This window comes from Spermophilus citellus (genome assembly GCF_964194105.1).
Source record: "Spermophilus citellus genome assembly, chromosome: 4".
Taxonomy (NCBI): domain Eukaryota; kingdom Metazoa; phylum Chordata; class Mammalia; order Rodentia; family Sciuridae; genus Spermophilus; species Spermophilus citellus.
Genome location: NC_138185.1, coordinates 14048332 through 14074284, shown reverse-complemented (window position 1 = coordinate 14074284; position 25953 = coordinate 14048332). Strand labels below are relative to the sequence as shown.

Sequence of the window (25953 nt, the reverse complement as noted above, 5' to 3'; positions counted from 1 at the left end):
GCTGGTGGTGGCCTGAGCCTCCCTACCACAGTAGACACCAGGTCTGTTTTTAAGACATAGGTGTAGGGGAAAGAATGAGACAAAGCCAGGATGTGGTGTGGTCATATTTATTTAAAATTCAAGTGAATTCCACAGGGCCAGGGAGGACTCCTCTTACCCCACAGAGTGGGGTCCCTGGCAGCCAGTCACATCTTTCTGGGGGTGGGCTGGCTGAATGCCCCTGAGGCGTCACTTGGAGCGAGGGCCTGAGCTTTCAGCATGGAGCTGCCATGAGCAGGATCTGGGCCAGAGACAGCACAGGCAGAGGTGGGCAGCCTTTGGGCTCAGGTGGTGCTAGGGCCCCAGGGTGCAGGGGAAGCACAGTTTGCAGAAGCGGACAGAGGAGACCTGCAGATAGCTCAAACAGAAACAAACCCCAATGCTTCCACCCCAGCCCCTCCCTGGACCCCACCAAGCCCCAAGCTATCTTCTAAGACGTGGGAAGGAGCTGTTTCCGTTGCCACCCGGTCACACACAAAAACCAACCAAGGCGCATCTTAAGGTCTGATCTTTAAATTGCTTAAAATTAATCAGTGCAAAGTGAGGTAAAAAGCCTGGCCTCCAGGCCAAGGCGGGAGGCTGGTCTTACACGAGCCTGCGTCTCTTGGAGTCCCGACCCACGGTACCCTCCTGTGTCTCTGCCTCACAGCCCAGTGGGGACACCAGGTTCAGCAGGGGGTCCTCAGAGGCTCCACCGAAGAGTGCCAGCAGAAGAGCCACTCCAAAGCCAGTGGCTCGCTCACCCTGTGGCAGAGGGGGGAGAAACCCTGAGCTCCCACAGCCTCCTCCTGGCCCTGGCCGGCCAGCCTACCGAGGCAGGTTCCCCCAGGCCTTTTCTTGGGGAGGGGATCCTGGAGCACAGCCAGAGTCCTGGGCCTCCCAGTCTTGTCCTGCCACCCTCAGGGCCAACAAATGGGTGAGGCCCTGGGCACAACCCCAGGTGCTGTTCCTGAACCCCCAGATCTGCTCAGGATGGGGAGAAATCAGAAGGAGAGTCCTGGGCCCCCTGCTGAGGATGGGGTAGCTAGGAGGGACAACACAAGGCAACCACTCTATTCCCAGGGATGAAGAGACCAGAGGTGGGGGGTATCACAGCTGTCCGGAGGCTGGGCCATGGACAATGTGACCCTTGACACAGACTGAGCTCGGTCAACAGCTCTGGAGACAGAGAGGCTCCATAAGGACAAGAGGAGGGGCTGGCCCAGGCCAGCAAGGAGGGGTGAGGCAGGGGAGTATCCTAGCAGGAGGCAAGGACACCGGGGTGGTCCAAGGCACTTACTGCATGCACTGGTGCGGCGATGTCCAGGTGGACCCAGACCCCAGGCCAGTCGAAGCCGATGTGTGAGGCAATGAAGAGGCCCGCGCAGGAGCTGGGACTGTTGTCACGGTCCTGCAGAGGCCAGATGCACAGTGATCTCCTGCTCCCAGCAGCAGGAGGGTTTGGGTAGCTCCCAGGTGCCTGTGGGGTCTCCCGCCCTGTCTGCCCTGTCCCATCATCCCTCGATTGAGCCTCACCATGGCTGTGAGGAGCCCATGTGGCCAGCAGCACATGTGAGGGGAGGCTGAGGTCAAGCTGGAGGGCCTTAGCCACGGGCTGAGGAGTCAGCTCCACTCCAGGACAGGGGGAGCAGTGGGGGGACCCAATGTGGCAACTGACTCAGACCCAGGAGTGAGTATAGAGCCCCAGATAAGTGGCAGGGAGGCCAGCGAGAGGCCTGTCTGCCTTGCGAACTGAACAGGCTCTTCCTGGACGTGCAACTGTACCCTGACCCACCTCACAAGAGCCCCAGCATTGCTGCTGCAGCTCCGGGCACAGTCTCCAGGGAGCATGAACCCCGTGGGGGTATGGCCTGCCCACCTGTCTGGGCACAGCCCCTAGCCTCAGACCTACCGCCACCGAGTTCTTCATGTCAGCCACGGCCGAGGTAAACTCGCTGAAGTGCAGCTCCGGGCAGTAGACCAGGGGGTGCACCAGGTCCCCGCACTTCCGGCCGGCCTTCACACAGGCCGCTTCCCACTCTGCGCTGTTGGTGAGCACGGCTGCATGGTACTTCCCTGTGGCGATGCCCTGGGTCAGTGTCACACAGGAGCAACCAGGAGGAGGGCAGGAGAGAAACACAAAAGACAAAAGAGGGACAGAGAGGCAGACAGGGAAACAAAGAAACCAACAGAAAGGTGTGAGAACCCAAAAGAAAGAAACCACACTGTGAGCTGGAGCCTGTGGAGGACAGGCTAGGGGTCAGGGTCCCAGCTCACCTTTTTACCTGCGTGGCACAAACCCCTCCTGCCACCTCAGCTGAAGGTGAGAAGTTTGATGCCAGCATCCCCATCCCACCTGCCTTCCCCACCTCAGCCTCTCAGCAGCTACAGCTAAGCCTGGGGCACCCACCTGAGCCCCGGTCAGCGTGGCCATGTCAAGGATAATGTCTGCTCCAAGGTCTTTGCAGGCGTAGGACACGCCATCAGCAAGCACCAGCCTGCCCTCTGCGTCTGTGTTGTTGATCTCCACTGTCCTGGGGGTCAGCAGAGAGCCCACTCAGGAATGCAGCTCTCCGGGGTGACGAGAGGGACTCCCCTCTGGGACCACAGAGACTCCATTTATTTTTTCAATATTGTTTTAGTTGTAGATGGACATAATACCTTTATTTTCTTTAATTATTTTTATTGATACTGAGGATTGAACCCAGTGCCTCACACATGCTAGGCAAGTGCTCTACTACTGATCCACACCCCAGTTCCACAGAGACTTCATTTAGAGCTCCTGGTCCCTCAAGATTCCTGACCATCCCCATCCTTCCCTAGGAGGCAGGGACACCCTGTCCCCCTACAGGGCAGCACAGATGGCATCATGGTGGAGTTCCTCCCACCCTGGGCTGAATTTAGGGCTGACTTGGCCTGACCCTGGGAAGAAGGCCACAAGTGCACACTATAGGGTAAAGGCAGCAAGGGATCAGGGAAGGGGAAGTCCAGCCTTACTTTCCCGAGTACAGCAGGTGGATGTCATCAGGCCTCGTGGCATTGGGCCCCACTGAGTTCTCAGCCAAGCAGAACACAGCATGGAGGTTGTCTTTGAAACCCTGGAGGGAGAAGTGGGCAGAAGCTTCAGATACAGCTGGAGGCTTAGGAGGGATAAGGCCAGCCAGGAGCTCTCAGACTCAAAGATGGACAGACAGAAGCTCCCAGGTGCACAGCAGGCAGCTCCAGGCAAGACCTGATGGGATGCCACCTGCTCCACCAGTGCACTCATGGGTGCGTCTCCTGAGCCCCTGTCCTCTGGAACCTGTGCGGTCTGGCACTTTAAATCCGGGGTTTGGGGTGGGTTTCCTCATGAATACGTTGTGGTCATGTGTTCTAGCAGGACTCCCACCGGAGAGCTGTGTCCTTCCCGGAGCACAGTATCAGGAGGCACACCTCGACTGTGCCCCTGTTCTGGAGTTGCGCATGGCTACAGCAAGTGCCATGCTCCAATGAGCACGGGCCTCTAACCAGCCTGCTTCCCACCTGCTTCCTCGCTCCACTCTTAACACCTGTTGATCATTTGTACCTGAAAGAATGATCACTGTGGTGTTGGCCAGATGACTTCCTATTCCCATTGTCCCCTCTATGGTTAGTGATCAGAATCCCACTGTAAGAAATGGTCCCTGGTTATTCTCCATTCATTTGCTGATCCCCACCAGGGTGGGTATGGGGCTTCCGAGGCTGCTCTGTGGGCTGAGTCACTACGTCATTATTTATCTTGTGGCTCTCATTGAGGCACATTCCTTCTTGAGGCCCGCAGGAGACTGCAAACAAGGTGGATGGCAGTGTCCACATGGAGCCTGTGGCCAGGGCGCCTGTGGGAGGGGGATTTTTATCTACAGCAGGGCCCTTGGTACCCCTTAGGTCACTGGCTATGGCCCTGCAGGCAGAGGGGAACTGACACCCCTCATGGCTGCCCACTAATGCATCAGTGTGAACTGCCAAGGGGCTTCCTGTGAAAAGGGAATTCAAACTGGAAAGAGTCTACCTGCGGCATTTTCCAGCCAGCCTGTCCCATGTGCCAGAGGGCACCCTGCTGGAGCAGCAGTCAGGGTAAATGGCCCTATGATCCCTCCAACTCTCCCACAGTGAGCACCCTACAGCTGGGCCGGCTCCCTGAGCTCCCTTCTGATACACATATCTTCCAGGGAAGTGAGGTCTGGATGTGCCAGTGAGGTCCTGGGGGGGAGGAAGGGAAGGGCCAGGCAGTAGGAGTCTGGTGTCACTACCTGCAGCCCAGCAGCTCCGCCAGGCAAGGGCCTTATTGAATGCTGGCCGCTTCCCTTGTTAGTCTCCAGCCAGCAAGGAGCACAGACACCTGCTCCTTCTCCAAATGCCCCCACCTGGGCTCTGAGGGACAGCAGTGCTCACCCTGTCCACGTGAGGCACTAGCAGGGCACAGGCAAGAGCCAGCCTGACAGTGGAGCAGGGACTCTGGGATGTTCCAGCCTCTGGCATCCTGTACCTCCCATGTACCCACGGACCCGACTGCAACGACTGTTAGAGGGAGCCACCTAAGCCATATGGGAGGCACACAGAAAACCAGGAGGCCCCACACTGGCCTCTGGTCCTCTCCCATGCAGGCTACAGGTGGAACACCTGACCAGTCTGAGCCACAACTGTGTCAAGACCTTCTGGGTTTTTGTTTTTCAATTTTAAGTTTACCCCAAGGAACCAGCCTTCTCGGGTAGTGCCTAAGGGAGAAGAACATCCTGTATCTAGTAACACTAAAGGGCTCAGACTCTCAAAAGCTGCCTTGGAAAAGCTGCAATAAGGAGCTTATGGCTTAGGACACCCAGGGCACACTCTGTTAAATAAGCATGTTTTACTGCTCTGGGACTTCTGGGCTTCCCAGGATGTCACCCAAGAGTGATCACAGCCAACAGGCAAGGTCAAGTCTTGAGTTTCTACCAAAGTGAGGGAAGAAGCAGGCTGGGCATGGGAGTGGGGGAGTCAATCCTGGGAGACATTTCCTAGAAGAGTGTCGATGCCCAGAAGGCTGTGGGTGGAATGACTGGAACACTTGGGCGGGGGGCTCAGCCCAGGGTCCGTTCTTTGGGATCATGCTTACTGCATGCCATGTGGCTTTAGGCCAGCCTCCCTCAATCCAAGCCAGGCCTTGAGTAGTGGGCAGGGTGGACCTGCCCTCAGGCTCTCACAGTCTGATGAAGACATGGTCATCCAGAGCAGCCCTGATAAAAGAAGAGAAGCTCTGGGACCAATGAAGGACCCAAGTGCAGAGAAGGGATGGGCCCAGCTGTGCAGACACAGGAGGGACCCTGGCTGGGGCTGGAGTGGAAAGGGCAGGGCAGAGCCCACAGGAAAGCCCAGAATGAGCACCTGCAGAGGATGGGGTCTCACTCACCTGCTTGACAGCAGCTCTGAAGGCCCCCAGGACAGCTGCGGCACCCCCACAGTCCCGCTTCATCCCAGGCATGGTGGTCTGCAGAAGCACAACAGTGGGGCAGGAGAGTGACTCATGGGGACATGCAGTCCAGCTGGCAGCTGCCCCTGCAGCCCCCACCCCACCTGCACAGCCCCACACAGGGCTCCCAGCCCAAGAGGACCTGAGGCCAGGCCCTGGAGCGCGCCCAGGATGCATGACACTGACTCTCGAAGGAGCTATTCTCTAAGCAGTGGGAGGAAACAGCCAAGGACAGGGGCACCCTTTGGTTTCAGTAGAGTTTGGAACTGCCAAGTGGTAACTGTGTGGTAGGGAGAGCGAGAGCCACCCAGAGCTCTGGATTCGCCATGTGGAGCATCACGAACACCAACACCACACTGATCCAGCCACCCAGCCCCCATGTCAGCCTGGGTCTATCAGCAGGGCCTCTTCATATCCACTTCTCCACCTGAATTGTGAGGAAGAAACCAAGGTGCGGGAAGCTTCTGTGGTTCCCCCGGGGATACCGGTCAGCATGGAGGGTCTGGACCAGGCTTCCAGGTGGCCATCAGAATTATGGTCCCTCCTGGACTCGGAATCCTGAGGTGATGAGCTCACCAACGAGCCAACTCGCTTGTGTTCTCCACACCTTGCAGGTTCCTGCCCCACACACTTAGGGTAGGGAAGGCTGCTGCCCAGCCAGCACCCCGTACAACAGCCTGGCAGTTGGCATTTGCATGGCTCTGGCTCCCAGCAGCAGAGCCCTGCAGAGTAAGCCTCAAGGCTGCAGAAGGCTCCCCTGGGGGTTCTCCCTCTCTAGGCACAGCTTGGGGTACACGGCAGCCTGTCCACTTGTCCTGAGCAGGGCCCCACCCTGGTTTCTGACCTGCCAGCCTGGCACACTCTCACACTCCTCTCAATTCCTGCCCCTACCCGCCACCAGCACCTTCCCGGAGCCACCTCCACCTGGCTGTCTGCCCTTTTCTGCTGCTTCTCTGGGTGGGTGCCTCCTGTCCCTGGTCCCCACCTCTAGCTGTCAGCACAACCTGGTCACCCTAATGTCAGTGCATCCCATCAGAAAGGGCCAGCTCCACCTTCCTCCACAGTTCAACATCTCCTGACTAAGCTGGGTCCTGGAGCCCTAGGTAGAGACACGCCCTCTGAGGATGGAAGAGCCATCTTCCATAAACTACAACCGCGAGAGTGCTTACACACGTCTACATTTTATAGGTTCCCAGCTGTAACTGACAAGTTCATATTTTAAATTAACAACAGGTGCTCAGACATAAAGATTTGAACTTCAAATTCACTGAGTGATTCTTGAGCCCTGACTGTATTACATGAGTCTTCAATTTTGGTGGAAAGTATTTTTAGATATAAACTGAGCTGCTTTTATAATTGAGTGGAAATGATCCATCTAGCACTACTGAAAACAAACTGTCTTTCCGCCCTAATTGTTGGGCAGGCATGGGGCTGTATAAATGGAAAAACGGGGCCTTGGGTCTGGAATCTAACTATTTCAAAATGATCTGCACAGAAACCGTCTCCAGACGGCTGTTCTCGGAACATCGCATATCCTCGGAACATCACATGTCCTTGTCACAGGTGCCACTGTGCCACCTCCCAATCATAGGCAGAAAACTGCCAGGTTCACGAATATAGCTTGATTGATTGCACAAAGTTCCACCAGCCCCTGAGTGTCCTTTCCATCTTTATAAAAGAAGCGATGTTCCTGGTGATGCTTAGAGTCATTCACCCTTTTTGTTCATTATCTAATGGTGCAGAAGTCCAGGGGGGTGAAAGAGCTGGAGCCCCCCACAGGATCACAGCCACAGCCCAAGAGAATGAGGAGTCACTGGGTTCCTCCCCAGGCCATCCAGGAAAAGAAATTTCACTGAGGAAGTCCTGATTTTCGAGACCTCGACCCCAAGTGTAAGCACTATCACTGTTCTGTGTGGCCAAGGCTCTGCTGCTATGTCTGCCAGGGTGGCTGGTCCCAGTAGAAGCTCTGTGGCCTCTGTTTGAGAGAAGGGCTCTACCAGTCACTCTGCCTAGGGGCAACAGACAAGGGAGGCACTCACATGGAGGTATCTGGCAGGTATTTTCTAAAGTGAACAAAGTGAGCTTCTCATCTCCAGCAAGCAGCCAACACTGGTTATCACCAATGGTAACTCTTGAGCTCTCAAGCACAGATCAGAACCTTGGAAAACGTCCACGTACCACCTGATGGGCTCCCCCTGACACAAGGATTTTTCTGATGAGCTGGGCAATGACATCAGCAAATCTGAGCTTTTGAAAGTATATAGTTAGATGTGTTAAAATGTGGGGTTTCTGCCTCCCTCTGTGAACCCATATTCTCCAAATGACCCATGCATGATATGACAAACACACATCTAAGGCTCAACAACTAGTAGACGAGAGCACAGAAGTGCACTGATGGCTTCAGATTTCATGTCATAACCAACCTTTAAGAAAATACCACTTGTCGAGTTTTGGTGTAATAGCAAAGAATGACTATGATTATCCGACATATTTCTCCCTGTTCCAATCATAAAATGTGTGAAGCCAGATTTTCTTAATATATTATGAATGAAACATATTGCAATAGACTGGACACAGAGGCAGATACAGACCCCAGCTAACTTCTATTAAGCAGATACTAGCGAGTTGCCAAAAATGTACGATGCTACCCTTCTCATTATATTTTTTAAAAATTTTGGAGTTTTTTCATAAAATTATTCTGCTTATGTTAATGTGTAACAGATTTGTGTTGTTTTCAGATGAATTATAAAGATCTTTTACACATCTCAGTTTTAATTTCTAGCACAGTGATATTAATAAGTATTAATAGGTGTCACTATCAATGTCAATAGTGTGCTCTACCAAAAAGTCCACTGGTTCTTGAGTTTCAGATACATGATAAACAAAGCCTCTTTGGTATTAATACTTTTTAAGAGTATAAAGGGGTCCAGAGTAACATCTGAGACTTGCTATTCCATGCTGATCCTGATTTGCCTTTGAAATCTCTGCAAATGAAATTGCAACGGTTCTTGCAAACTTGGGAGCTCTGCTGGCCCCAACCAGCTTGCTTTTTGAGAAGGGCAACTGCTGCACCATTTGCTCTTGAGATGGCCACTATGTTTCTCCCTGTGTTGAGTTTTGTACCAGTCCTTAGGTGAGGTTGTGAGTACCTTCAGGTCCTGACTTGAATCTGCCAACCTCTGGCGGGGGGGGGGGGGGGCTCAGTGAGTAGCCCAGAGCCCAGCCTAGTAAGGCTCAGGAAAGCCCGACTCATTAACAGTTCTAAGTGCAGGGGACAGGTGGACAAGTTCAAAGTGGATGGTCCTGGGCACTGGGCCATTCCATGTAGCACAGGGCCTGCACAGTACTCTGACCTTAGATGGAGGCTGGGGCTGTCTCATTTTTGGAGAATGACCTGGAGCCATGGAAGGTACCCCATGATGTTTTCTCTTCTAGCTCTCCCGAGACCAAGGCCTCCCTGGAGCCACCTGTCTGAGACCAAACAGGTGAGTTAGGTGCCCAAGGGAGCAAAGTTAGAGCCATGGGCAGGAGATGTTCCCAGGAAGAAACCCTGCGTCTTCCTCTGGCCCTCCAACAAGCCAACCTTAAGAATGAGCATCGGATCCCAGGAGAAGAGAGGCCACCCTCTGCAGGCCAGGAAGCAGCTGCCCAGGGCAATAGCAAGGGAGTGTGGGTGCAGGGCAGGCAGCCAGTACCCGGTGGGGGCGCACGGCTTGTGCAGGATTTAAAAGTATTTGTGAGGGGCTCACGGTGGGCCTCCTTGTTAGTATAACTGGGCACTGGTGTCTCTAAGGTGTCAGTAATCAAAGATTTCTTTCAAAGAACACCCGTGGCTGGTGGAAACGTGAACAACTGCTTTGGCGTCTGCCGCATCTTAACCATGTCTGTGAAGCTTTGTGCCCGTCTCTTCTTCACTCATCCCTGGGCAGTGCCCTCCTACAGGAGGACATGCTGGCCAGCTGCACCCCTGCCCACCTGCCAGCCACTGGCAAGGGTTTTAGGGACTGGCTCTGCTGACTGGGGCCCCGGCTGGTCCCCTCTCCTTCTGCCATTCTGTCCACACATGAAAGCCGTTAGAGTGGATCCTGGGGAACCGAGAGCATGGCCAGCACTGCAGTTTGTGGAATGTCCTGTGGGACAGGATGTCCAGAAATCTCCGCGGAGTCCTGTGGTGAGGACCTCAGTATCTGCACCTCCATCACCTCATGTGACCCAAACGCCTCACAATCTAATTAGCAGCATCGTTGCACCAGCGGTGACTAAAGACAGACAGGAGCTGGGGCTGCCTGTCAGACACGGATGAGTGGAGAAGGCTGATGTGAGGAAGGTAAGCCCGGAAAAGCCGAGGCCCAAACACTCGAGCACGGCGTCCATTACAACAAACCAACATGGAGGCTTAAGTTTTTTTTCTATTAAAAAATCCATTAATGAGAGGCTGGGGATGTAGCTCCGTTGGTAGAATGCTCACCTCACATGCACAAGGCCTTGGGTTCAATCCCCAGCACCACCAAAAAAATTAAAAAAATACACTAATGATATTTAAAGTATTGTGCAATGCTGTTTTCTTTACTTGTACTGGGATATTTATTTTCTTTTTAATTTCTTTACTAGCATATTAATATGTATGGAATTCAATAAAAGAGTGTTCACTATTGGTGGGGCTATTTTTAAACCTTTATTATTAGTTTCATTTCCTGATTAGTCCTGAAAATAATTTCATGTTTTTTAGAGGAGGGACATTAAAAAACGATCATCCACTCCAGGTATTAAATACTTTAGGTATGCAGGAAGTACTCAACACAGCAGCACAAGTCGCTACCCTAAACACCAACCAACACTGGATCAATGTCAGGGAGGCAACAGGGAGTGGAGGGGCCTGCGGCAAACCAGGGATCAAGGCTGTGCTCACGAGGTAGCCACCACTCAGCCCCGGAGGAATGTACCAGGTGAGAATCCAGAACTTCTGAGTTTACAAATGATGAAGAATCCAGTCTTTTAGAGAACTTTTCCTGTTTTGAAGTGTTCGACTTCTAAACCATATGGGTCTAGGGGATGCATGTGTGGGCCCTCTGGCTGTGGCCAGCTCCTGAGGCCTTCTCTGGATGAGCGGAGCTTGTTCTCTCCCCACTGTCCTTTTCCCTCCTAGGCCCTCTTCTGGGTCTCCTAGGGAGTCGAGGTACTCCCTTCCCAGTTGGCTCCTTCCCAGACCTTCCCTGAGAGCCCAGCCCAGGCCTGGGCACAGTGGCTGCTCCACAGTGTGCCAAGTCAGCTGCCCAGATGGACACCCGTGTGGAGAGTGCTGGCCACACAGGTGAAGGTCAGCGCTGACATTCCTCAGGCATCCGGAGATGCCCTCGAGAAGCCATATCACAGGTTCTCCGTGGACAGCCACTTAGCACATCCCCATAAGAAGCGCTTCCCTCGCATTGGTGGAGCACCTGTTTCTGAGAGGCCCTGTTCAGCCCCGCCACACAGCATTCCTTCATGGAAACCTGGGGTGGACCAGGAGACCCGCCAGCTCTTCAGCCTGATCTCCCTGGCCCTGCTTCTCACCCTTTCACCATTTCTGTGGCTCCCCTCTGGCGATTGTCCAGGGTTTGCTGTTCCTGTGTCCTGTACCAAGTGTGAGCGTGAGCTCCAAGTGTCCCCACAAAACTGCTCCTTCTCAGAAAAGGAAAAGACTCATGGACTCCCTCCCTAAATCAGCCCAACTCTGAGCTCTGGGGAACCTGGCTATCTCCCTACGGCCGCTCTGGGGGAGCAGGATGAGCTGGCCTTGACCCAACCCTTGGACCCACCTCACCTTCCCTTTGATGCTGAGGCCCCCGGTGTCATAGACGATGCCCTTGCCTACCCACGCAATGGTCTGCGTGGCTCCATCCGGGCTGTGGCTGAGGACTGCCAGAGCTGGGGGGTGCAGGGCAGCTTTGCCTACCCCATAGATCCCTGTAGAAGTAGGGAGAGGAGGGTGAGGTGCAAGCTGCACAGGCAGGGACTCCAGAAGGCCCTGGGCACATCCACCCCGGATACTGGCTCACAGATACTCTCCTGGACAGCTGTGCTGCCCTAGCCCTGGCCCAGCTCCCTCCTGCCCCAGCCTGCGTGGAACCTGGGAGTGCAAATTAGTTCCAATGTCTGAGGCTGCGAGTGATCCTGTGCAAAGTATCATCAGGCAAGAAAATCTACTGAGCAAAAAAACACTGTATCATTTCCAAAAGGAAACGAACAGGCTCCCAGAGTAAAATGATTCTTGGATGACGCTTCAAGGCCACCCGGCCCACACTCATCCCCCAGCCCTGAGCCTGCCTGCCTGGGAAGCCTGTACTGCCTGCCGCAGCCCACTCCCACAACCCATGGCTTGCTCATCCCCCAGGTTTACATGCCACTTTTCCCAAGAAAAACAGAACTTCCCAGGGCAGAGGCCACACCCCCTGGTGCCTGGGCCACTGAGTCAAGAGGTCATGGTGGCTGCCGGACAAGCTCCTGCAGAACCCAAGGCAAACACCACCTCTGAGAAACTTTCCCCAACCTAAGAGGCTTCTACCTCCTGGTTTATGTGTCTGTGGGTGCGCTTAGTGACCCCTCCACTGGGTATTCACGTCCTGTACAGTATGGGCAAGTCCTAACCAAGAGCACAGCAGAGGTGACAAGATGCCTCCCCTAGGATGAGATGACAAAAAAGCGGGCTCCCACCTCTCCCTAGAGCCCAGCTCTGAGGGCAGCTGCCGTGCTGTGAGCTACCCGTGGAGAGGCACAGGGCACAGCAGGGAGAGGCCCTGGGCCACGGAGGCATCCCCAAGTCCCCATGGAGGTGTGGGAAGCTGTCTATTGCCTCCAGCTGCCAGCTACCTTGGGGCTAATCTGTTTGGCAGCCACAGGTAACTACAGCACCGGAACCCCAGCCCCCAGCCCTGGGCAAGCCCACGGGCAGCCCAGGCACATGCCTTTCTCTGGTTCCCAGTGGGAGGATGGCCTGAGCAGTCAGGAGAGGCCTCTGAGGAAGTGCTCCCACAAGCGAGGCAGGACCGAGACAGAGGTGAAGCAGGACAGCCCCCACCGCAGGATGTCCTGTGTGGAAGATTCCCACTGGAGAGCCACCCACACAAAGGTCCTGACTGGGATGTGAACTTGTGTATTCGAGGAACAGAGAGGCCCTGCTGAGCTGGCCTGGGAGTGGGATGCACAGGGTGTGGAGGCTGCTAGAGGGAAGGACTTGGGCCTAGCGGCTTCCAGAATGTGCATCAGAACCTGGACGGCTGCCCCTCCCTCCCCCAGAGATGGTCTGCTTCCCAGGTTCTGGCCTGGGCTTAGACACAGGATGCAGTTTGGGACAATTCACCATGTGATCGCTGTCCCCCTGCCACCAAGGGGCTCTGGCTACCCACACCAGGCCCAAACCTGGGGGCTCCAGCCCGCACCCACCTCCAAACCCTCTTGTCTTCAGCTCCTCATCGCGGATGATGGTTGGGGTGATCCCCAGCTCTTTTCCGACTCTGTTGATCTCCTGGACACGTTCACGGAAAAAGCAACAGAGACCATGAGGAGGCTGGCCTTAAAGCGAGGCTGGGGCCTGCAATGAGCCAACACCCATGTGGTGGGAGAGGAGCCAGCCTTGGAGGCCAGCGGCTGGGACTCTTGTGATGAAGGCGCACCCTCCACCCTCGCCAGCTCCCTGCAGTTCATGGCTGTGGGCCTGCTGGGGTCTCAAGGCAGGCCTTGTCCTCCCAGTGCCCTTTGCTGAGGCTGCGCGGCCTCGGAGCTGGGTGGACAGCATAATAACCTCATGGGAAACAGCCTCAGGATTCCAGGGCCAGGTCAGAGAGTGTGGACAGCCCCAGGTTTCGCTGCTTCTGCTTGGGGTCTGCAACACCCACCCCAGTTGCCCCCCTGCCCCCACCGTTTGCAAAGGCCAGGGACAAACCTCCAAGAAGGCATCGGTGTTCATCTCATTGCAGGGCGTGTCCACAATGCAGGCAGCCAGCCGCACACCTTCAGTGGCATTTGTTAAGCACTAGGAAAAATGAAAAAGACTGTCACAGGGGCTGGGGACCTGGGGGGATGGGGGGAGAGGATACCCTCTCCTCATCCATTTCCCCAGGAGCCCAAAGGCACCAGAGGTTCCCAGGCACAGGAGACAGGTGGGAGACAGAGGAAGGCCCATCTGCTCTCCCTTGAGACTGGGACCCACAAATGGAGAGTTCTACATGGTGACCACCCAGACCCCTAGCACTGCACAGCCCGGAGGCCCAACGCCCTGATTTCCTATTCAGGGTCCTTTCCAAAACTTCCATCCTCCGGCCGCCACCCTGCCACATCTGAAGGACACTGAATGCACGCTGGGCACAGCCACCTCTGGCCTCATTGGGTTCAGTACCCTTCCTTCACCTTCAAACCCTGGCCACCCTCCTCCTGTACCCACTCCCCAGTCACTGGAGGTGCTACCCCCACAGGGACCCCATGTGAGTGTCACAGGCTCCTGGGGGCATGCAGCTCCGACTGCCCTGTTCTCCTTGTCACTGGACAGCATGCTCTGGGTACAGGGTTTGGGAGAGAGGAACTGGACTGAGCTCTACCACAGGGACCTTATGTGTCCACCCAGCACCCAAGAAAGCACTGGGAGGGGCCGTGAGGAACCCAGAAGCAGAGGTCATAGGGCCCAGAGACCTGCTGCTCCCCCACCTGCACCCGCCTGCTCACTCTTGTCTGCCCACAGCAGACTCTGGAGGACCCCTGCCCCACAGTGGTTCCCACTGCCCACCCCAAGCCTCAGAAGCTTCAGGAAGCTGGCTGCATCAGGGCCTCCTCGCTGGCCGCAAGGAAAGGATATTAAGAGAAAAGCAGCACAGTGCCTGCGGGGGCGCGGGCCACGGAGTTCATCATCAGCTCCCCCAGGCCCTGCACGTCGCAGAGGGCAGGCGCGAGGTCGATTCCAATAGCCTGGCCACCGCCCCCGCCCTGTCTGCTTGCTGCTTGAGCCACTGCCTGTCCCAGGTAATTAAACCCCGAAGCCTCAAAGGTAGAGACCTGGGACTTGACAGCTCGGATATGAGGTGTGCGGCCCCTGACGCCTGTCAGCAGCTCTTGTCCTGTCTGGGAAGTGCGTCAGTGCAGTAGCACTGGCCTCAAGGGAGGCAGCCGTGACCTTGCAGGCCCCACCAAGCTCAGCTCTGGCGCAAAGCAAGGGATGGCAGGGCACAGCACGCAGGCCTGTCTCCTTATCACCAGAGCAGGGCCATTCATTCATTCTTTCCACACTTATGTAAGGACCTACTATGTGCCAGGCATCATCCTAGACTTTGGGGGTCCAAAGATGCCTGAGGGACTCAAGAGCAGCACATCAGGTGACCACACACTAATCCATGAAAGCATCAGACAAGTGGGCAACCACAGGACTCAGAGCCCAGGGGTGAGGGTCGGGGGTCCTTGAGGAGGTTCCCTGGTGAGGAGAAAGGAGAAGGCTGTGTAAAGGCTACAGAGTGTCACTCCCTGAATACATTTGACAGCTGAGGGACAGTTGAGCAGGAGGCAGATGGGGGTGTGGGGCACAGGATCAGGGTGGGCGAGAGGCGGAGGGAAAGGGGAATCCAGCCTGAGGTCTGCGGAATGGTGGGCCTGGAGCTCAGAAGAACTCCCTAGAGACAGAGGGAGCAGGGAGCAGGGGGGGCCCAGAGGTGCCTGACACCACCCAGCATGGAGAAGGTGGGCTTGGAGAGGCTGGAAAGGGGGCACGAGAGGTTGTGGCAGGTTGGGAGAAATGGGAAGCTGGCTCCCAACAGGTTGGGGCCTCAAGGACAAGGGACAAGGCTCTGGTCCAGCAGGCAGGACCCTTAAAAACAGTGGCAAGGGGGCAAAACCCAGGTTTGGGTGGTGGGTAAATAAAGGGAATTAAGAAAAACAATTGGACTATGTCATTTAAAATTCTGGAGATGAAGAGAAATAAGAGTTGATTCAATGGCAGAGACAGAAGCACGTTCCCTCCTTCTATGGCAAGGAATTCCATTGGAGGGGGACGTTACAGGGCTCAGAGAGGAGCTGCAGACAAAGTGGGGGGCCGAGAGGGAGTCTCACCAGGCTGAAGGCGATGGCCTTCCTGAGACAGAAGTGAAGGGGAAGCTCTGGAGCAGGAGGCAGGTGACTGGGTCTGGCTGCTGAAGCAGGGTGGCCCAGTGAGGCGAGGCCACAGCAGTGGTGTCAGGGCAGCTATGAGGGACCAGGGGCTTCAGGTCAGGCCCATACACAGGCTCAGAGGCTGGAAGTGCTTCCAGCTTGGCCTGCAAAGGACCATCCTCGGGACCAAGTGGAATAACATCTGTATAAGTGCTCTGGGAAGGGTGACGCCGTACAGGCATAAAGGGGTGGTTGTGTAAATCCAGCCAGAACAGAATCCTGAAAACAGTGTTTCCCATGTTGGACTCCCAGTGACTGCCCCCTGGGGACTCCCAGGAATGGCAGCAGCCCTACTGTCCTCCCCTGGGAGGGGGCGGCATCTCTCAGGTGGAGAGCTCCTGGGGCCCAGGGACAGGGTATGCACCTCCAGACACCCACTTGCAGAGTGGACAATTCCACTGGCCCGTTGTCCTGTCCCACTAGGAAAAATTCCACTGTGACAGTCCTCTTCTCTGTGCGACGAGAAGCCCCTGAGCGGTGGCTGAACAGAGGGAAGGCTCGGGCCAGGGCACAGGCAGAGGCGAAGACATCTGGTTGCTCACAGACCATCTGCAGCACAGGGAGAGAGGCAGGTGGGGCCCAGGACCAGGGGGCTCCATGGGGCCACCCATAGCTGCTTTCTAGAGCAGCCCCAACATCAGCTCCAGATAAAGTCCTGCAGAATGGGTGCCCCAGTGATCCCATTCCTCAGGTGCCTTCAGAGTGACTTGAAGCACTTCTCGCTCCATAAGCAAGAGGATGTTGGCCACCAGCTTGCCAGACACAGGGAAGCATGGACATGAGGCTTAGCCTCAGGAAATCTAGGCTGGAGCCTCTGTTTGGCCACTATCACTGACCTGGGGTAAATCACTTGGTCTCTTGGGACCTTTTACAAGGCAGGGACTGTGATATGAGGTCCCAGGGGCCAGAATGCCCTGCTGTCCATAGAGGGCCCTGAGCTCCCAGAGCAGCCCTTTCTCAGAGGCACTCACCAGAATGCAACGATGGGTTCCAGGTGGCAGGCAGGTCCGCACAAGCCTGGTGATGAAGTGGGCCGCGGAGGGGCTGTTGTGTCTGCTCACCCTGGAGGGCAGGGCTGCCACGGTGGCGCAATTCAGGTAGAGGGGGCAGCTGTCCGTGGGGTTGGGGTTGAGTGTGGCCAGAGCGGCCTGCCACAGCTAGATCATAAGGGAGACAAGAGAGACCAGACTTCAAACAGCCACGGGAGCAGGCCCTGCCTGCCTCACCAGCACTTCCTAGGCGCCCCACCCTGCAAGTGAGAGCTGTGTGTCCCTGGCTGGCACCTCCCACCCTCCTGGGATCAAGCCTGGGCCTGAGAGATGGTCAGGGGCCTCTCTGATTCAACACTTGGACACCAACTCGGTGGGGCTTGGCCAGTTTCCACTGAACGGGGTCAGGGGCCAGATGCCACGAGGAAGGCCGGCTCTGCAAGCCAGGCCTGCGCGTCCGTCCGGGAGACTAGGCCGGGAGGCGCGGGCGCAGCAGGCCAGGCCGGCGCGGGCGTCCGGGACCGCGGGGCCCGGGGCGGGCCGTGTCCGCGGGCGGGGCCTGCGCGCCGCCAGGCCTGGCTCCCAGGCGCATGGCGGCCGCGGCCCGCTCACCTCCTCGGTGACCCGGGGCTGCAGCTTCCCGCGGACGTGGCTCCAGGGCACGCGGTGCAGGTGGTGCAGTTGCCCGAGCAGCAGCAGGGGCCGGCTCTGCGGGTCCGCGTCCCCCGCGCTCGCCTGGAACTGCAGCCCCACGCTCGCCATCTTCCCCGCGCCGGCCGCCGGCCGCCTCGCCCCGCTCCGGCCCGCTCGGCGCCGCCCCGGCCCGCGCCCGCCCCGCCTCCCCCGCCGCGGGCCGCGCGAGACGTGCAGGGCCCGCCCGGGGCGCGAGGGGGCGCGAGGGGCGCGGGCCGGGGCGCCGAGGTTCCGGGAGGGCCTGGCCAGGCCCCGGGAGCGCGGACGCGCGGCCCTCGGCGGGGCGGCCCACCGCGGTCTTGGCCCCAGGCCAGCGCCCAACTGCTCGCGAGGCCTTGCCCTCCAAACAGAGGGTTCCTCGACGGTGACCAGACCCCATTTTGCCAGTCACACCCATGCACGTGAGAGGGGCGGCGTGGACCTGGGTTCCCTTCCAGGCCGCTGCTTCTAAATGGCCAAGGAGAAATGCAGGTTCGCCCTGCCTGCTGGGGGCCCTTCCTCAGCCCACCACTTGTGACAGTGGGAGCAAGCTGCCTCTCCAGCCTTCTACCCCACTTGGGCAGAGGAGACCCACACCTGAGTCACCTCTCTGGGAAGGAAAGGCCCCCTGCATGGGTTGGGAGCATTTGCTGAGTGGTGGAAGGGACACTGGTGACGGAAGAGGAAGACCTGGTGGAGGCGGGTGTCCTGACTTCTACACGGTTCAGGGTTTTTTGAAAATAGCCATCTGTTACCCCCTCTTCCCTCCCCTGGTTGCTCAGGGCTGTGGGCACCCTTCTCAGTTCTGTACATCACTCCTCTTATTTTGAATTTCTTCTTCATCCATCTTGAAAACAAAAAAGCAAAGGCAACTGGGTACATGATATTCCACCACTGATCTCCCAGCTGCCCCACCCCTCTTGTCATGGCCCAGGAGCCACCTTCCATCTTCCCTGTCTGCACCCTCTTGTCCTACTTCCCAGGAGGCTGGGCCACCTCCTAGCAGCTACTGAGGCTGGAGTGGCAGCAGCCTGAAGCCAGGCCTTTGTGTCTGCTTTTGTCCTACAGTGCCCAGCTCAGAGCAGGCATCCCCAAATAGCTGTGGAATGAGTGAAAGGAATTCCTTTGAAACCCGGGCTTTTCTGACATAAAAGTCAACACTAATTGGGTCTTATTTTCTTCAAACGATTCTAGAGCAGCCGAATGTTTTCACACATTTGTAAAGGGTACTAAGAACCATGAAGATCTATCACTCTTTTTTTCTGTTTGCAAATACACTGCAGACAGGCACATGGCACTCCAGAGGGGGCTGAGACAGCTGGGGGATCTGCCTAGAGGGTGACAGACCAGAGTGTGTCCCCATGAGCGAGGCAGGACTTTCCACAGGCCAGGCTTCTGGAAACCCCATGAGAAAACACAAAGGCAGAGTATGTCCAGGGGCTATGAAGCCAGAAGGCAGAGCTGGAGCCGGGGGTGGAGGTGGGTGCGGGGGTCTGGTTCACTCTAACGACTTTTGCAAACAGAGGAGGGATCCCAGAAGCAATTCAGAAAGCCAGGTCTGGCAGTTTTTCTGCACAGGGAGTTGGGAGAAGAGAGAAGCTGTCAGTAGAGATCAGGTTGGAGAATTTTCCTTCTAGAATTCTCCCATATTTAAGAATAGACTGGATAACCTCAATGCCCCCAGGCAAGAAGGAACAAGATGATTCAATTCAACCAATATTTGTCGAACACTTATTACACACAATGCAAGAGGAAAATGTTGTACGATGGTTAGAAGAAACTATTTCTGATTCTCGTTTTAAGCCACTCCTGAATTGAAGAAATCCAAACCAAACAGAACGCTAAGGAATTATTCCACTTCAAATGCCTGCCAATTCCTCAAGATGCAGCTTGTGACAGATACAAATAGATTCCAGGAAAGTACTTGCCCCTTCTCCCTGCAGACTTCACAGGCTCTAACATAAACAAGACAGGCAGCACGTTGTTTAGATAATTTTTTATGAAGGTATAATCCACGACTTAGTATATATTTCACTGTCAATGAAAAATTTACCTCTATTTAATTTTCTTTGAAAAATGAAAGTTTAAAATAAATGAGCAGATCTTTAACACAACCCAAGGAGCAACTTAGGTTTCTGATGACTTGGGACCCATTCCATAGTCTACTGGGTGTTCAGACCTAACTTAGAAACAGAGGAAAAGATTGGAAACTTCTAGAAGAAATCAGAGCACGGTTTCCGGGACTTATTAGGAAGTGTTTTTGGTATAGCTCTAGGACAGGTTTCTGCAATCACATCATGTAAGATGGCTCCAGGTATCTGAAATGTGTATTTATATGCTAATTTCATGCCAGAGTCCACCCACATAGAATCTAATGCCTGCTTAGACACCGCTGAGCTCCAGGAGGTTCCCAGTTCCATTATATCCAATATGAGAAAAGGTTTCATGATTTCTAGCATTTTCATTCATCTCTTCTTACACTTAACATACATTTATTGAACATGAGTTTTGAATAGCTCCAGGCCTGATCAAACTTTGGGGGGGGTCACATGTACGTGTGTGTGTGTGTATGTACCCCCTCCCCAACACACACAGCAAACAGTGATAAAAATCCAGAAACTCAGCCACTAAGAGAAGGCCGCCAGAGAAGGCCCCATGGACTAGGATGAGACCTCTGACTTGGGTCTTAATTAGTTCAAGTGTACCAAGCATCTGACTCTGACCCCTGCCTATGGAAACATTCACACAAAGTCCTGAAGTGGAAAAGGATGTCATGCATTGGGCACTGTCCAAAGCTCACATGGCAGGATATAAAGTGCACCCAAGCACCTAAGATATACACTGAGCTGTAAAGTTTGCACTTGACCTTTCGGGTAACTGAAAGCCAGTAGCACCTCAGTCAAAACTAATGTGAAATGAGGGCAGGTCTCATTCCTGGTTGACAATCACCTGCTACCTCGTGAGCACAGAGGAAGCAGAGGCTGGGTCTCTCCGATGACCTCCCTCCATCACACTGTGCGGAGCCGCAGGCCTGGAACTGAGTCCCGACCAGCCAACCGGGACACGCGTGTGAACCTTCTGAGCACTGCCCTGGGCAGTGGAGGTTTGCACCTTCCCACACCACGTACAGGGTTCCTGGACATCAGGAAGTGCCTTGGTTACATTTTGTAACTGGTGGTGCCAGACGTGCCACCTAGATTTGCACTAAATGTTCCCTGAGGGAAGGAAAAAGAACTCACTGCCATGAAAAGCACATTTCCCTAAAAAGGTTTTTGAAAAATTCATTAACTTATGGAAAAGCTGAAAAACTAGTATAATGAGCACTCGCATGCCCTTCGGCTAGATTCATTCATATACATATATATTCACCGGCACATGTGTATGTGTGCACATATATTTAAAGTAAGTTGCATACAGTCACCCCTAAGTGGCTCAGTGCATCTCTTAGGAACAAGGACACTGCCCACACATTTACAGTAATGTCCCAATCATACCCATGGAGATTTGACATTGACCTAACTCTATCATAGTATACACCCACACTGAAATTTCCTTAATTGTTCCCAGATGTCCTGGATTCTTTAAATCCAGAATCCAAATAGAGATAAGGCGTTCCATTGGATGGCCAGGCCTCTGGTCTTCTTCAGTCCAGCACAATCCCTGCTTTTGTCCTTCCTGGCATTGACATGTCTTATAGGAAGTCTCACACTCAGGATTCCTCTGTTCCCTCCTGGTTAGATTCGGGTTCAATGTTTTTGGTGCGTTTCCCACCGTGCCTCATTAGTCATGGGTCCCCCATCACTGGCTGAGGCTGGTTTCTTGGTGTTAATGGGGACTGCCAGATCTCTATAAGATAAAAGTGATTTCCCCTCTTTATAATGGGTAGGACAAAAATCAATGTTCTGTTTATAACCTGTGGGGCGACAGCTGGAGACCATTAGAATGTTCTGGTTTCCAGCGATCTTTATCTACTCTTGATGATGACCTGGGCCTGGATCAAGTGATGGCTGCAACATGGTGGTTTTCTATTGTCATCCCTTCTACATTATTACCCTAGGTTTCCTTAGCAAAGACCACTCTGCTTCCCCAGGGCTGGAGAGCTGATTCATGGAGTTCAGTGTAAAATGAAAACCAAAGAGAATTAAAGATGGCCCCAGTAGGGCATTAAACCAAGCCCAGGGCCACATAACTGCAGTGGCTGCACACCCACGAAGCAGGCCCTGCCCTGGGATGCAACTCTGAACCCATGTGGAAATGCATAGTGCCCTTCAGTGCCTCTGCTCTAGCGTCCCCATGCCAACAACCAGGCTGGCCCCCTGTCACCTTGACACCTTCTAATGGGTTTTGAGGACTTTGTTCCTTTCTGCAATAATAAGATTTGTTCCTGCCCTGGCCCAAATCTAGTCACCCATTTCTCCGGAGTGGGGAGTGCTTGGTCAGAAAGCGAGGGTACGGGAATGCTAGCTGCTTCTGCTCCTCCTGGGGGCCCAAGGTCCAATGACAGCATGAGCTCATGATGACTCCTTTTATCCAACCCCACACAGGGCTCTTCCTCGCCTGCCCACCTCCCCTGCTTGTACCTGGGAGACGACAGGCTCCCAACCACCCTCTGAGTTAACACCGGTCCACGAGACAATCCTGCAACTTTATCCTGGGAATGTATCCACTGGTGAGAACCTCATTTTCATGTAGCTTATCAAATACATTTAGGCCCTCTGTTTGTATTCCATATTAATGTTTTGCCATTTTCCTTCTTTTTCCATTTTCTTTTTTGAATACAAAAGAACATTCACATAGCTCAAGACCGGACAAAGGAGTGTGCTACTTGCCCTCACTTCACCACTTGCTCTTCACAGGCGACCACTGGATGAGCTTTTGGTTTATCTTTCTCTGTCTCTTTTTGGGAAAAATAAGATTCTACACATTCAGGGAGCTTCCACCAAAGGCAGACTGCTGCTTGTGCCCTTTGGCATTTGGCTTGACAAGCGCATTTTGTGACCTCATCAGCAAGCTCTGTGTCTTCACTCCTCGCTCTCATGGCGGGAGGAGAGCGCACAGGTTAATAAAAATGTACTAGCAGAACCATCTATTAACAACAAAAAGCGCTCCTTCAGACATCAGTTTTTAGGACTTCTTGATAAAATGAGGGGCTGAAGCCACGCTCTCAGAGTCCCCTGCCCTCCCAGCAGCCTAAATTATTCTCCCAGGAAGGGCACAGTGTAAAACAGCAATAATCCTCCTGTCTCGGGAACTGAATTCCTATTTACTTCTGAACACCAGCAAAATTATTTTTTAGTTGCAAAAGTTTTCAAGGGCGTATTGAAGACCTGGAGCCTTGGGATGCAGAGGCTGCAAGAAGGAAAAGAGAAATAATTAACAGACCAGACATGGCTCCACATTCCTTCCAGCGTACTCAACCTGGAGACAGACGGAAAAGCCAAAGCAGGGGGGAAACGTTTATTTGGATCGTGAAATCTTTGTCAAAGGAAAACCTTCACTTATAGATCCTGCTAAACAGTACGTTTCCGCGGTGCATTGAAAGTGATTCAATCTTCAGTTTGCGTCACATTTTTCCCAGAAACACCCCTGTGTTTATTACATGTCTATCTGTGGTATCTGAAGTAGATCTTTTAAAAAGAATCGTAAATCTGTTGCTGAGGATTTTGGCAGCTGAACAGTATAAGGAAAGGGTGGGGAGGCAGAAACGAACCAGAAATTGTTGGGTTTTTTTTTTTTTTTTTGAGATGCAAAGGAAATTCTATATTTTTTCTTACTGAATCTGGAAGGTGCCTCATTTTGGTTATGGATGCAAAGTGCTATAATACACAAACCTTATGTTACAATGCAGGTTAAAATGCTAGCTTTGAGGTAAGATCACTTGTCCCTTCCCAGTAATTTACAAAACATGAGTGACATTACAGCTCACACAGAGTAAAAAGCATTCCAATCAGGCTCGTGGTTTTCCCAACATCTTCATAAATTCAGTAATACTTAAAGATTACCTACAAAAACCATAAAAAGGCATTTTGAAGTCTTGTTCTTAACCTGTTAGAAGCACATAGTAAATATGTGCTATAAAAAGCACCATTTTAAAAGCTGAATTTGTTTTATTATAAACTAGGTAGCACACACAACCAGGTGGTGTCTACGTCTTTCTTTTCCCTTTAACCAAGGGTGACTTTCCATGTCTCAATATTCTTGGGACCATAGAAAGGAGAGTAGGTAGCCGTCTGCTGAGGTTCACACACTCATGGGTGGGTGCTGGGAATCAGATGGGCAGCCAGCTGGGGGTCCCTGCTTTGCTGGTATAGCTAGTGCGTGGCTGGGGACATGGGTGGCTCACAGTTGTGCAAAGGTACAAAATGTGAGCCTCTGCAAGGCACCATGCCAGTGCTGAGGCTCTGAGCAAATCTAATTATTAGCGTGAACGGAAGGTACTGTCATTGTTTAACTCATCCGACCTTTTAAATGGATAACCAACCTTGAGGCTTAATTGGATTTAAAAAAAATCAATTTCTAGCCATTGCGTAGTGTTGAAATGAAGTGCTACATTCTCAGGCAAATATTAAATCAGTTTTGCTCAAGACTATTTCTTATTATTTACAACTTCATGATGACATTATCCATCTTGGTAAGCGTTTTGTGTACATATACCCCTTTTATAAACAACCCCAAGCTCACGTGTATGTACACCAAGTCATGTCACAAAAGAATCATTATTTTCTGTCCAGCAGCAGGCTGACTCATCGGCAGCAATCTCTTCACACCAATTACACAAAAAACTGAACTGGGATAATGACACACCACTGTTTGCAAATCTCTCTTAGCTGCAGCCTGGCCTCATCTTTGTAATAAGAAAAAAAAAATCCTTGAGGAAGCTTTTTACCAAATCACATCTTGACCATTAAATCTTTCTTGAAGAAGGTCATTTAATTTTATGGAAAGAAATGAACAATTAAAATGGCATAAGCAGAAATAGTGCTGGTCTGCAAATTAGACAGCTGATGATTCTAGTTCCAGCTCTGAGTTACACTTTCCGCGTGACCTTGGTGAGTCCTGCTGCAGGCCTCAGTTTCCCCATCTGGAAAAGGGAGAGGCTTGGGGGTTTGAGTTGATGAAAATGGAGATCTAGGGCTGGGGATATAGCTCAATTGGTAGAGTGCTTGCCTTGCGTGCACTAAGCCCTGGGCTCAATCCCCAGCACCACAGGGAAAAAAAAAAAAAAAAGAAAAAGAAAAAGAAAATGGAGGTCTGTACTGGTGACCCATAGCTAAAGATCAGGCTAAAACATAAACAATTAAGAAAAAAATGTTTGATTTCCTTGCACCTACTTTGAGAAAAAGACCCAATAGCGCATACCATAGCCCTTTGCCTCTGTGAGGACATCTATAAAATGAGAAATCTAGTGATTACTAATGGTAGAATCTTGATGATTAGTTAAAAGCAATTATAGGATTACAGTTGACAAACAGAAAGTGCTAAACCCAGTGGTCTATTTTAACTGAGTCTGATTTCAATGTGCATTGTGTTGAATGGAGCCTCATCTAAAATGGTCCATTTTAGCCAGATTATGGAACAAAAGTGGAGGACCACACAATTATCCTGAGCATTCAGGACAGTCCAGAGAGCTAATTTGGACAATTGGACAAATGATTATTTTCCTTTGCCTCAATTGACCAGATAATTGTGTGTGCAAGTCTCTGCCATTTGGCTCTGTGGAATGTCTCTTTGTGTGGTAAGAAAACCCAGAGACTGGTACAATGACAACCATCTGAGGTGTTGTGGAGTTGGGGACAAGATGCACACAGTTGGTGCCCACCATCTAACTCTGAGTCCTAAACGGAAACCTCTGTGTGCCCACCCAGGGCCTTCATTAGCTCATTTTGATACCCATCAACTTGAAGGGGGCTGTTTTCCCTCAGTTTCAAAACAGAACTAAACAAAAACACCAGGCACAAGGTTAAAGGTGCCATCTGGGTGGTCGAGAGGATTTGCAGATAGAAAAGCTAGGGGTTTCAAAGGTGGGTGTGCATAAGGAGAGCTGCAAGGCTGACACTGGAGTGTGTGCACAGTGCCAAGTTCCAGGGTGCAGCTAACATCTGCCTCCCCAGTCTTAGAAGAAATCGAAACTTCCCGTACTCATCAGTGATGTGCACCACCAAGAAGCAGGCATTCTTCCCTGCACCCAACTAATGACCGTCCCCTTCCCAGCAAAGGTCTTTCTGTATGGTTCCCATATGGTTTGATGAGAAAGAGAGACCCTGATGACCTGAGGCAGCATGTGGAGAAACACACTGGCCATCGTGTGTGGATTCAGGTCATGCTGGACAAGGGCACTTGTTTCTCTGCGACTACACAGTGGTAGCCATCCAGGGAAGACTGCGCTAACTTTGGGTTGACTGGACAACTAAACATGTAGGCTGTTTGCTACACTTGGCAGAGTAAATCTACATCCAGCCTTGCTCCCACGGTCAAGGTGAGCATTCAGAGGGGATGAGTCAATGCTCCACCACCTTCAGGCCAGGGCCTAAATCTTTGGAGTTCTCTGCTCAAGAGCAACCTTCTGGGTTTTATCTGACTGGGCGGGCAAGGACTCCATTGGGAACATAACCCAAGAGGTTGCCACTCAGGAAGCACACACGC

At 53.1% G+C, this 25953-nt stretch overlaps 1 protein-coding gene across 1 annotated transcript; it reads right to left on the bottom strand.

Moving 5' to 3' along the window:
- Positions 1–532: 532 nt before the first annotated feature.
- NPEPL1 (aminopeptidase like 1) lies at positions 533–17497 on the bottom strand. The gene is made up of 12 exons (XM_081291055.1): positions 17251–17497; positions 16621–16806; positions 16028–16198; positions 13404–13493; positions 12905–12986; positions 11286–11428; positions 5423–5500; positions 3016–3116; positions 2429–2552; positions 1931–2107; positions 1319–1429; positions 533–783 (listed from the first exon to the last, which is right to left on the bottom strand). The coding sequence occupies exons 1-12, from the start codon at positions 17398–17400 to the stop codon at positions 625–627; spliced, it is 1572 nt and encodes a 523-aa protein (XP_081147181.1). The 5' UTR covers positions 17401–17497; the 3' UTR covers positions 533–624.
- Positions 17498–25953: the final 8456 nt, after the last annotated feature.